At 48.3% G+C, this 12999-nt stretch overlaps 1 protein-coding gene across 1 annotated transcript; it reads right to left on the minus strand.

The window, feature by feature from the left end:
• Positions 1 to 230: 230 nt before the first annotated feature.
• Positions 231 to 11168, minus strand: LOC116510191 (olfactory receptor 52E4-like). Its single transcript, XM_032219663.1, has 2 exons — positions 11034 to 11168; positions 231 to 1088 (listed from the first exon to the last, which is right to left on the minus strand). The coding sequence occupies exons 1-2, from the start codon at positions 11166 to 11168 to the stop codon at positions 231 to 233; spliced, it is 993 nt and encodes a 330-aa protein (XP_032075554.1).
• Positions 11169 to 12999: the final 1831 nt, after the last annotated feature.

A 12999-nucleotide genomic window follows, 5' to 3' on the forward strand; every position in this document is an offset into this window, starting at 1 on the left:
CCCGTGAAAATCTACGAATAGATATAGATGATATAGATATAGATATAGATATAGATATAGATATAGATATAGATATAGATATAGATATAGATATAGATATAGATATAGATATAGATATAGATATAGATATAGATATAGATATAGATGATATAGATATAGGTAGATGTAGATGTAGATGTACATGTACATGTACATATACATATACATATGGATATGGTTTTAATGTCTCTTCATGTTGCTATAGACGTTTTGCGAGTGCACCCAGTCTGGGTCCAGAGTCCCCTGCCTGAGCTGAACAAGCGCAGGATCCTCTTCCGGATCTCCCTGGTCCTCACGCCGTAGATGACCGGGTTGAGCATGGGGGGCAGGATGACGTAGAGGTTGGCGATGAGGATGTGGCCAAAGAGGGGGATGTCGTGTCCAAAGCGGTGGGTGAGGAAGGAGAAGAAGGCTGGCGTGTAGAAGACGAAGATCACGGCCACGTGGGAGCTGCAGGTGCCCAGGGATTTGAGCCGGGCCTCCCTGGAAGGCAGGTGGAAAACGGCCTTCAGGATCAGCACGTAGGACCCAAAGATCAGGACTAAGTCCAGCATGAGGAAGGCGATGGTGAACAAGCCGTAGATGCTGTTCACACGGATGTCTGTGCAGGCCAGCTTGGCGATGCCCATGTGCTCACAGTAGGTGTGGGCGATGATGAGGTGGGCCTTGCAGAAGGGCAGGCGCAGAGTCAACAGCGCGATGGGGATCACCAGGAGGGTTGGGCGCAACACCACCCCGGCACACATCCAGGCCACCCGCTCCTTGGTCAGGATGACGGTGTACCTCAGCGGGTCACAGATGGCCACGAACCGGTCGAAGGCCATGGCCAGGAGCACCACGGACTCCATGCCCGTGAAGGTGTGGATGAAGAACATCTGGACCAGGCAGGCGTCAAACGAGATCCCCCCCAGGCCAAACCAGAAGATGGCCAGCATCTTGGGCAGGGTGGAGGTGGAGAGGCCCAGGTCGATGAAGGAGAGCAGGCAGAGGAGGTAGAACATGGGCTGGTGGAGGCTGGCCTCCGTCTTCACCACGGAGAGGATGGTGAAGTTCCCCAGAAGAGCGACCGCATAGCCAACGCTCAGGGGAATGGAGAGCCAGGGGTGAAGAGCTTCCAGTCCTGGCACACCAAGCAATGTGCAGGTGGGAGAATAGAAGTGGGAGGCATTAGAGGCAGGCGCCATCCCAGAGAAAAGCACCCGGCGTCTGCTGGTAAGGAAGAGAGGCCGGCAGGTCCCAGCCCTGGACCTCAGGCATCCCCGATGGGGATGAGCAGCAGCTGTGGAAAGCAGGAGCCATCGGCCTGGTGTGAAAAGGACCCTGGAAGCCACAGGAAATAACCGTCAGGGAAAGGCAGAAAGGCACCTCTGGAGGCCCAGGAGGGGAGCGCCTGCGTCTCCCCAAAGACGAGTGGAGAGACACATTTTGGGAGGGTGGGAAAAAAGGCTCTCAGAATAGCCACAGCGTTTAGTCCTCCATACAGGGCTTTCCAGCCCCCTCTGAGCTGTTTACAGAATCAGCCTCTTGCCCCCAACAGTCTGGGTCCTCATTTCACCTACCTCAGAAGGACAGAAGGCTGAGTTAACCCTGAGCCAGTCAAGATCGAACTCCTGGCTGAGGGCAGAGTCAGCCTGCAATGCTGCACTCTCACAACTGTGTCACCAGAGAATCCCTGAAAGGCTCTGTCCTCAATCTAATTTGCAGATTTTTCACTGAATCCAAATAACAGAATAACAAAAAAAAGGAGAGTCGGGAGGGACCTTGGAGGTCTTCTAGTCCAGCCCACTCCTCAAGCAGGGGACCCTATCCCATTTCAGGCAAAAGGGTGTCCAATCTCTTCTTAAAAACCTCCAGTGTCCCCACAACCTCTGACCTCCCACCAATTAATTGTTCTCAGGAAATTTCTCCTTAGTTGCAGGTAGCTTCTCTCCTTGATTAATTTTCATCTGTTGCTCTCTTGTCCTGCTTTCAGGGGAATAATTTGATCCCCTCTTCTTTGTGGCAGCCCCTCAAATGCTGGAAGAGGAACATCATGCTCCCTTTGGTCATTCTTTTCATTAATCTAGCCATGCCCGGTGTCTGCTCATCATCATTGGTTTCAGCCTCCAGCCCCCTACCCTTCTTTGCAATGTTGAGAATTTCTCAGCATCGTTTCCTGCCCACACCATTCTCATGTGCAGCCACATCCCCGATGCACAAGGAATCTGGGTCCATCTTTCTCCCCCTTCCAGTTTACTTTACACATTCCCTGTTTACTTTTGGACCGAGTGCCAGATGGACATGAAGCAGAAGAATCTAAGGATGGCGTTTCCATTACTCAGGAGCTGCCTCAGCCTGGCCCTTGAGATACAGATGTGCCAAGGGGAGGGGGAGTCATCATCTCCTGCTTTCAGGAATGGCACCTTTAAGCCCCTGCCTAGGCAGGAAACCCTACAGCACTTCAGGCAAATGGTTATCCAACATCTTTAAAAGGTCCCACATTGGAGCATTCACAGCTTCTGGAGGCAAGTTGTTCCATAGAACAATTCATCAGTGGAACAACTTGCCTCCATAAATTGTGAATGCTCCAACACTGGAAGCTTTTCAGAAGATGTTGGCTAACCATTTGTCTGAAGTGGTGTAGGGTTTCCTGCTAAGCAGGGGGTGGGACTAGAAGACCTCCAAGGTCCCTTCCAGCGCTGTTATTCTAGTCTAACCATAGCACCAAAGTGGCTCTCACAGTGCGGATCTTGTTCAGTTTTTATCACTTATATATCTTCACACCCTTCCCCGATAAACCCCTTTTGTTTATTTATTTATTTTTTAAAATATTTTTATTAAATGTTTTGATCTTTAAAAACAATAGGAAAGACACAGCAAAAAATATAGAATAAGACAAAACAAAACACAGAACATCCATAAACAATATACAGTAATTTTACAGCTTTCTATATCGTCCTTCCTTCTTAGCGTTTATAATTCTCCCTTCTGCCTTCCCTTCCTCTCACTATAACCTTGTCCTATAATGTAACAGACATAATATTAACACTTATAATAGTGTTCATTATTTAGATCTCCATATATTTGTATTCTCTATTTTCTGTCTTGGCTTCTGTTTTCTAGCCACTTGTACATTTTATTCCATACTTTATAGAAGTCCGATTCTTCTCTTTCTTTTAGTTCTAGTGTCATTTTATCCATTTCTATATATCTTTTGTTAGCTTTGGGAGCTGAAGATCAATCCAAGTGATCAGCAGCAATTTTAATTGAATTTAAAATTTAAAATCAAGATCCCTATTTATTGTTTTGTTGCTTAATGTTGCATTTGAATAGAATGTTAGCCAACGAGAGTCGCCTCTGGTGAGAGAGCAGCATATAAGATTAAAAATAAGCAAATAAACCTGCCCTCCTATCAGGCAGGAGCCGACCCTGCCCTTGCCAGGACCCCTCCTGGCCTCTCCAGCCCTCGCCCTGCCCATTCACCTGGAAAGAGCCAGCTGGGCTCGGCCATGGAAGTGGGAAGCTGGCCGGCCAGAGGGGAAGGTCTTCTGCCCGCAGCTGCATCCGGAGAGACCAGGAAGGCTGCTCCCTGCCGTCTGCACAAGGAGCAGCTTTTATGGCCTGGAACCCCCCGGAGTTCCCCTTGGGGATCTCAGGGCTGCTGCATTGCACAGAGGATCGCCCCTTGGCACTCCTGTCCCCCTAAGGCCTTGGGTCTTCCCCGCAGGACAGGAGAGTCAGGGCGAAGGAGGCAGGAGGCTGATTTGATAGCAGTCTTCTCATATTGGAGGAGCTGCGGCAGACAGGATGGCATCAAGCTATTCCCCAAACCACCCGAGGGCAGGAGTAACAGGCGGAAAGTCATCCGAGGGAGACCCAACCTGGAACTAAGGAGGCAATGGGTACTTGAGAGACCGCCTACTGCCAATTACCTCCACTCGACCAATTAGATCCCATAGATTAGGCCTCCTCCGAGTTCCATCTGCCGGTCAATGCCAACTGGCAACCACGCGGAGGAGAGCCTTCTCGGTGGCAGCTCCGACCCTCTGGAACGATCTCCCCGTGGAGATTCGTACCCTCACCACCCTCCAGACCTTCTGCACAGTCCTTAAAATCTGGCTATCCCGTCAGGCCTGGGGTTAAAGACCGTAACCCACCCGAATTGTATGAATGTTGTGCTTTTAATGATGTGGAAGACTGCTTTCCCTCCTGATTCTTTAAACTCCAGCCAATCCAGAGTTCCCAGGCTGCCTCCCTCTGCCCTTACCCACCCAGACCTATATAGACATAATACGGGTAGAAATCAGTGATTTCTAATCTTCTTTACAGCAGTTGCAAACAGCCGTATCCTCGTTCTTTCCTCATTAAAGTGATACCGCAATTCTCCTCTGTCCATATTCAAGTCTTTTCAGTTAGAAAACTGCGTCCAGTTTTGGTCACCGCACTGTAAAAAAGAGACTCTGGAAAGAGTGCAGAGAAGAGCAAAAAAGAGGATTAGGGGACTGGAGACTAAAACATATGGAAAACAGTTGCTGGAATTGGATATGTCTAATTTAATGAAAAGAAGGACTAGCGGCGACATGATAGCAGTATTCTGATATTTAAGGGGCTGCCACAGAGAAGAGGGAGTCAAACTATTCTCCAAATCCCTGAAGGCAGAATAAGAAGCAAGGAGTGTAGGACAGCTCCCGGATGGAAGAGAAACAGAAGAGAAGCGTGTCGTTTGGGTGAGATTTTTTTTTCCATTAACATCTGAGAGAGCACCCTAAAAGACTAAAAAGAAAGTTAAAGTTGAAGACAGAAAGTGGATAAGTGGCGGGATTTGGCCAGAAATTCAAACGGATTGTTTTTCTTTTCTTCCTTTTTAAAGTGGGAATTTTTGTTGACTTTTACCCGTTATTTTTTAAACTGGATTGGGTTTTTCCCCCCTCTTCTTTTTCCCCCTTTTAAATGCTGGCATAAACATTTTCTTATTGACCAAGACCTCTTTCTACTTTTCTCTTTCTAATGTTTTATTGTTTTCCTTTTCTTTGTGGGTTTTTTTAGTCTTCCTTTGAATCGGGGAAAGGGAGCGTCTAGTGCAGTGTTTCTCAACCTTGTCCACTTGAAGATGTCTGGACTTCAACTCCCAGAATTCCCCAGCCAGCGAATGCTGGCTGGGGAATGCTGGGAGTTGAAGTCCAGACATCTTCAAGTGGACAAGGTTGAGAAACACTGGTCCAGTGCTACAAAAGAAGTAACACTGCCCCCTAGAGGCTGTTTTCTTTTCTCTGCAGGTGTGCTTTGAGAAAAAGTCCCTGAACCAGCTGATAATGGGGAAAGCAGGTGAAGATTCTTTCTTCAGGTGCTTTCCTGGGATATTATCAGTGAATGGAGGCTGGACTGAAAGGGAGCTTGGCACTTTAAAGCTATAAGTTTGTTGTGACCTTGGAAAAAGAGAACTGACAACTCTGTTTGGAACTTAGCATGAGAACCTCAGTAGTGGCTGTGATTTCTTTTTTCTATTTACCTTTATTTTTTTCTTTTTCCAACTTCACTGCTTCCCCCTTTTAGCCGATTAGAGGCTTTTGGCAGCAGAAGCCTAGCCTCTTTTTGCCCCCCCCTTCTCTCTCTTAGCTCAATGCTTTTATTTTTCTTAAAGCAACCGTATTTCTTCTCCTTTCCTTTTTCCTTTTTGATAGATATAACTTCCCCCCCCCCTCGTTTACTTTTCTCTTTTTTTCCTCCCTTTTTCCTTTTGGATTTTTCATTCTGTTTTCATATGATACTTAATTAGATTAAGTTAAAGAAGACCCTGAAGATCATAACTGCCCTTTTCCCACTCTTACTCTTCCTATTTCTATTGTGACTGATCTGCTAAAATCTTTTGCCTTCCCCCCACCCCTTTTTTTCATTTTTTCTTTTTGCAAACATCTGGAACCAATTGGATTAGGGCTCATAAGAGCCTGAAGACCCCCCTTTTTTTCTCCTATTTCTGTTTTTCAGAAGTTTTTCCATTTTTTTTGGTTTTGTTTTTATTTTAGGATCATTTTTTTTATTACAAATACCCTCCACACAAATGGATTAAGGGATAGAAGAACCCAAAGATTTTGCACTTCCCAGTCAATAAGACTCATTAACTTGGTGGAAATGAGTAAAAAGATAACGACTTCCAGCTCTTCAATGCCAACTTCCTCTTCTTCACCATCTGGATGGCAAGGATCAATCCAGACGATGTTGCAGCAGGAAAAAGACAAAGAAGGGACACTACAAAGGGATCCAAAAGATAGAATTAAGAATCGATAAATCCCATATCTTATAAAATTGCTCGTCCTCTTGTTCTCTAATTTCAAGTGTCAGTTTACTCATTTCAGCACAGTCCATTATTTTCCGAATAACTTCTTCCTGTTTTGGTATTGTTTCATTTTTCCAGTTTTTTGCAAATACAATTCTGGCTGCTCTTAACACATTTACAATCAGATATTTTAAGTCTTTGTTATAGATTTCTGGTATGATTCCCAATAAAAAGACCTCTGGTTTAAAGTCTATTTGTTTGTGTGTCATTTTCTCTAACCACATGTGGATTTTAGTCCAGTATCTTTTAGCTTCAATGCAAGTCCACCACATGTGGTAATATGAGCCCGGTATCTGATGACATTTCCAACACTTTTCTGATTTATTCTTGGACATTCTTGCAATTCTGGTTGGGGGTAGATGCCACCTGTAAAACATCTTATACAAGTTTTCTCTATATGCAGTAGACATTGTCATTATATAATTTTGAGACCACAATTTCTGCCAATTCTCTAAGTCAATCCTATACCTAAAAAATTTTCCCCCAACTATCATGGTTTCTTTAACTTGTTCTTCTTGCAATTTAAACTCCAATAAATATCCATATAGTTTTTTAATTACTTTTTCATCAGTACCTGTTAAAATTTTGTCTAACTCAGTCATTTTATTGTAAAAACCTTTGGATTTTCTATCTTCATTATATCTAGATTGTATCTGTACATATGAATACCAATTCATTTCTATCCCTTCTTGTTTCAACTCTTGGATAGATTTGAGTTTACCCTCTGCATTCAATAATTCAACATATCTAACTGTTTATTCCTTTTTATATATTATTGGATATGAAAATGCTTCAATCGTTGATATCCAGACTGGAATTTTTAAGTAGCAATAGCAATAGCAGTTAGGCTTATATACCGCTTCATAGAGCTTTCAGCCCTCTCTAAGCGGTTTACAGAGTCAGCCTCTCTTGCCCCCAACAACAATCCGGGTCCTCATTTCACCCACCTCGGAAGGATGGAAGGCTGAGTCAACCTTGAGCCGGTGAGATTAGAACCGCTGAACTGCAGATAACAGTCAGCTGAAGTGGCCTGCAGTGCTGCATTTAACCACTGCGCCACGTCGGCTCTTCTAAAGTAAAGTAGTGTAATCTTTTAACCTTTTTCCAGTTTAATAACAAGGCCTCCCTTATATAATGTCTTCTAAAATAGCCATGTGCTTGCGCAGTTCTGAAGAACTGAACCGAACCGAGAACTGAAGATGCTTCATGCAGGAGGAGCAAAACATTTTCAAAGGAAAAAACAAAAAACCAAGAAAGTCCAGTTGCCTTTTGGAAAAGCCCCCTTGGCACAATCACGACCTGGATGATAGAGCATCTCCACAGACGTTTCTCATCCTTGGCACCTTTGAGACGCTGATGTAGGAGATGACCAGGCTGAGGATGGGGTCACGGCCAGGAGCCCAGCATTCAACCTCTGCTTGGTCTCCTCGTCAGAAGGGCCTGGGGGACCTGTTCACAATGGAAGACCCCGCCCACCGCAAGAGACCGGCCCTGTCTCCCCCACGGGAAGAAAGGAGCAAATTACCAGCAGGCCATGGCTTACAGGTGTCCAGCATGAAGATAAGCAGGCAAATGGCATTTTAGATAAACATGCACCAAGCACTTTCTTATCTCCATGGTGCTATGCGCAGGCCGTGCCAGGGTGTTCTGCTGTGCCTGCGATGCTGCTAAACCCTCCCTAAGCACATTTCCCCACTGAAGAGGCTCTGCTTCCTGGGGCTGAGCAGAAGGCTGCCTTGGGGGTGTCCCAGGGTGGTTTCCCCCCCAGCAGCATGACAGCCGTCTTCCATCTGCCAGTAGGGGAGGATACTTGTAACTCAGGGTTGAAATTGGGGGGGGGGGGTGTCCTTGGTGCGCTCTGAGCTGGGTGGTTTCCTTGCAGGCGTTCCATGACCCAACTAGGGGACAGCATCAGTGCTAAAAGCCCCCGCCCTCCTAGCACTGATGATGTTGCCTGGTTGGTTCATGAAACGTCTGCAAGAAAACCACCAAGAGAGAACCAAGGCCAGAGTCCTCTTCCTCCTCCTGCCCCACCTCCAAACCCCACCGTGCCACAAAGGGCTCTGCAAGGCCCCTGGACAACCGTTGATCCATTGGGTCACTATTTCCCAGGGTCTTTCTTTACCTAAGCAGAGAGTCCTAAGGCAGCCCTACAAGTGGGGGTCTGGGTGTGTAGGGCCCCTCTCCCTCCCCTCAACACTGACTGGAGCTGGCTGCTGAGGAAGGAGGTGAACCAGTGGGGCTCCACCATCCCTTTCTCTTCCTTCCTTCCTTCCTTCCTTCCTTCCTTCCTTCCTTCCTTCCTTCCTTCCTTCCTTCCTTTCTTTCTGTTGAAAGAAATGTCCTTCTGGGTTCAGGTCAGGGGTGGGTTTCAACCGGTTCGCGGCAGTCCCTGCGAACCGGTTGGTCGGCGAACCTGGAAGTAAGTAACTTCCGGGAACGGCAAAGGGCGCGCCCGCCCGCCCGCAGTCCTTACCCGGTTTTGACGAGTTCTGCGCTTCCACGCATGCGCAAGACGCATACAGCGCCTGCGCGATCCTCCAGGAGCAGCTGGAGCGTCGCGCAGATGCTAGTACGCATGCGTGCACCGCGCGCATGCATGAGGATGCCGCCGGCCCCGTTCCAACCGAACCGGTTGGAACAGGGCGAGAAACCCACCCCTGGTTCAGGTCCAGGTGGAGAAGAAGACACTGGAGACATGGAGGCTGCTTGGAAAGATGGTTTATTGTTGGACGGGGCCACATGGCTTGAGCCCTGAACAGAAAAGGTGGATCACATGCTTCAATGTTGGTGGAGAAGAAGAGAAGGGCTGAGGGAGGGGCTTGCTAGGCTTTCTATAACCTGTTCAATCCCACCTCTCTGTTTCCTGTTCCTGTGTAAGAAATGTATTCTGATTGGTTGTCAGACTCCCATGGTGCCATGCAGGGGGCTACTCTCTAGGCTGTTTTGAATACAGGTATGAGTTCTCAGATGCCATGTGGAGAGTTGAATAATATCCTTTCCCTCCACAGCTGCAGTGGGGAAGTCTTTATTATGTAAAGTGGGCTAGCCTGGCCTTCTCGATGGCCTATTGACAAAGTGTGAATGGGCAGAAAGCTACAGACAACTATTCTGTCTTTTAAAGCGTGTTTCTTTCTTTTCACCTCCAGAGAAATATTCTGCCTTTTCAATATTTCCTAGGATACTTCATTTTTCTGGGAGAGGGCTGGATGATAACTTCCCACATTTATCTATCTATCTATCTATCTATCTATCTATCTATCTATCTATCTATCTATCTATCTATCTATTTAGGCATGAATTAGATAACAGATGGTATAAACATGATTATGAACACATGAAATGGATACAAATACAAGGGAATATTAGGAGAGGGACGGTAGGCACTTTGGTGCGCTTAGGCCCCCCCCTCATGCGGTCCAGAAGGGCTGAAAGCAGCTGAGAGATGAAGGAAGACAAGGATGGGGCATCACCCAGTCCTGGCTCTGCCGGAGGTCATCAGCAAGTGTGGTGAACGCTGTCTCTTCCCTGGTTTAAAGCCAGACTGAAACTGGTCCACGTAACCCACTGGATCTGATGTGGAGCTGCTACAGGGCAGTGGTGGGATTGAACATTTTTTACTACGGGTTCTGTGGGCGTGGCGTGGCGTGGCGGGCGTGGCAGGGGAAGGATGCTGAAAAATCCCCATTCCCCCCCCCCCCACTCTGAGGCCAGCCGGAGGTGGCATTTCCTGGTTCTCCGAACTACCCAAAACTTCCGCTACGGGTTCTCCTGCCAGAGCCTGCTGAATTTCACCTCTGTACGGGGCCTACAGCTGCCTGGGGGCCTATGGATGACCCGCGTCTGCCACCAGGTGCTACCAATTTGCCTTTCTTCCCGGGTGGAAAAGGCCGAGCACCCGCTGGCGGATCTGCTGCGTCTTCATCCCGTACACCAGCGGGTTCAGCATGGGGGGAAGCAGGATGTACAGGCTGGCCAGGATGATGTGGATGTAAGCAGGGACGTGCTTGCCGATCCGGTGGGTGAGGAAGGTGAAGAGGCTGGGCACATAAAATACCAAGATGATGCAGGTGTGAGCAGCACAGGTGCCCAGGGCTTTGGCCCGGGCATCTCGCGATGACAGCTGGAAGACAGCCCACAGGATCATAGCGTAGGATGTGGCGATGAGCCCCAGGTCCAGCCCCACCACCAAGAGTGCCACGGAAAGACCGTAGGTCCGGTTGATGAATGTATTGGCACACGTGACCAGCTTGACCACGGCCATGTGTTCGCAGTAGGCATGTGGGATGACCTTGAGGAAACAGGAGGGCAACCTCTTGAGAAGTATAGGGCCGGGGATGACCAATATCACTCCCCGGGCAGCAGCTGCCAATCCCATCTTGACAACCGCCGTGGTGCTGAGGATGGTCGCATAGTGCAGCGGGCGGCAGATGGCCACATAGCGATCGAAGGCCATGGCCAGCAAGAGGGCAGAGTCCACCATGGAGAAAGTGTGGACCAAGTACATCTGGAGCAGGCAGGAACCGAAGCCGATCTCCCTGGAGCCCATCCACATGATGCCCAGCATCTTGGGCAGAATGGTGCTGCTGAGGAGAAGGTCATTCACGGCCAGCATGCAGAGGAAGAGGAACATGGGCTTGTGGAGGTCAGGCTCCATCTTGATGATCATGACCACGATGATGTTCCCCACCAAAGTCACCACGTAGACAAGGCAGAGCGGGATGCCGATCCAGAAGTGAAAAGCTTCCAGGCCAGGAATGCCCACCATTATGAAGGAGAACTGGCCCAGGTCTCCTGTTCTGTTAACCAGGTTCATCATGGCAAACATCCCACCCGCGTGCTCCAGGAGGACTCTGGGCTGAAGACATGGAAATGGCAATAGCAATAGCAGTTAGACTTATATACCGCTTCATAGGGCTTTCAGCCCTCTCTAAGTGGTTTACAGAGTCAGCATATCTCCCCCAACAACAATCCGGGTCCTCATTTCACCCACCTCGGAAGGATGGAAGGCTGAGTCAACCTTGAGCCGGTGAGATTAGAACCACTGAACTGCAGATAACAGTCAGCTGAAGTGGCCTGCAGTGCTGCACTCTAACCACTGCGCCACCTCGGCTCAAGAGACCTCTGATGGCCACAGAGTTCTGGGCTGCCCGAGGGGCCACTTGGGCGACTCTTCCGGCCTTCTGTAAAGCCACGAAGACCTGGCTGTTCCGGCAGGCCTCCTGGGGCTGTTGATTAGCATCCAGCCCCACTTCAACTGTATGCATGTTGTTGAAATTTTTAATACTTGTATCCTTATTTTAATATATGTTTTGTCTTGCCTGTAAGCCGCCCAGAGTCCCAAGGGAGTGGGCGGCATACAAATGTTAATAAATCTAAATCTAACCCACCCTGGCTGAAATCTCCCTCCCTCACCCATCTGCCCACTATTGTATCCTAACAATCCTTCGCCTGGACCAAGAGCCACGTGGCTTCCTCAAATGCTCTTCCCATTCTTCCCTGCTGTTCCTGAAACAAGTGAAGTGCCAGCTCTGCCATCTTCAGCATAACTCACTTTGCTGGCTTCCTGCCACAAAATTCAGGGGAGGAGGATGGAAAAAGAGAGAATTTGCAGGGGAAGGGAGGGAGGGAATGACAGGAGGACAGGAACCAGAGCTGTCAATCTGGAACGAACCAGCCGATCAAGGACGGACTGGGAGACCAGAACGCGAAATTCTACCAAACCTCAAAGCCGTCCCCACCTCAAATGAATACTATTGGACACTAATGGACTAGTCAAGGGGGGAGGTGGAGCCCAGGGAAGTGGGAAAAACACGGGTTTTGCACAGGAACATTCAGATCCAGCTTTGCTTATAGCAATAGCAGTTAGACTTATATACCGCTTCATAGGGCTTCCAGCCCTCTCTAAGCGGTTTACAGAGTCAGCATATCGTCCTCAACAACAATCCGGGTCTTCATTTCACCCACTTCGGAAGGATGGAAGGAGGCTGAGTCAACCCTGAGCCGGTGAGATTTGAACAGCTGAACTGCTGAACTGCAGTCAGCCTGCAGTGCTACATTTAACCACTGCACCACCTCGGGTCTAATACTGCGACTGCTTGAACTTAGCCCAAGGGAACCTTTCACTTCAACGATGGAGTGTTGCACAGGAACATTCAGATCCAGCTTTGCTTATGCTGTGACTGCTTGAACTCAGCCCAAGTGAACCTTTCACTTCAACCACGGAGTCGAGGGTCTTTCTTTCCTAAGTGCCCAAGTCGGGACAAGCCTGACAGGAGAACTCACAGATGCAGAGGACCCACAGAAGGGAATCTTCCCTGATTCCGTGGAGATCAGACTCCTTGGAGTCTCGTAGGTCCAAAGGAAGAACTTGAAGGAGCTCTCAAAGTCAAATGCCCAGCCAGGAAGCTAGCGGGTCTGGCAGTCGCCACCTGAGGCTTGTGCCAGGGTTCCAAGTAAGACCCCCACACACATGAAAGAAGACTCTGAGGCTAGCAATTCCTCAGAGTTCCATTTTATTAAAGAATCCTTGTTGGCACATCTGAGAAAACCCGAATCTGAAAATTCCAGGTTTTCCCCACCCAAAAGAAAGTCAAAGAACCACCCCCTGCACCCACAAGAACCATCACACGGTCCAATCAATTCAT

This window comes from Thamnophis elegans, chromosome 6 (assembly GCF_009769535.1).
Source record: "Thamnophis elegans isolate rThaEle1 chromosome 6, rThaEle1.pri, whole genome shotgun sequence".
In the NCBI taxonomy this organism is placed as follows: domain Eukaryota; kingdom Metazoa; phylum Chordata; class Lepidosauria; order Squamata; family Colubridae; genus Thamnophis; species Thamnophis elegans.

Excerpts from the sequence above, each read along its gene's own strand:
- LOC116510191 (XM_032219663.1), bottom strand. The coding sequence starts at position 11,168 with ATGAACCTGGTTAACAGAACAGGAGACCTGGGCCAGTTCTCCTTCATA. Across the intron at positions 1,089-11,033 it reads TGGTGACTTTGGTGGGGAAC|TTCACCATCCTCTCCGTGGT; the intron begins ATCATCGTGGTC and ends CTTCTGGGGAAC.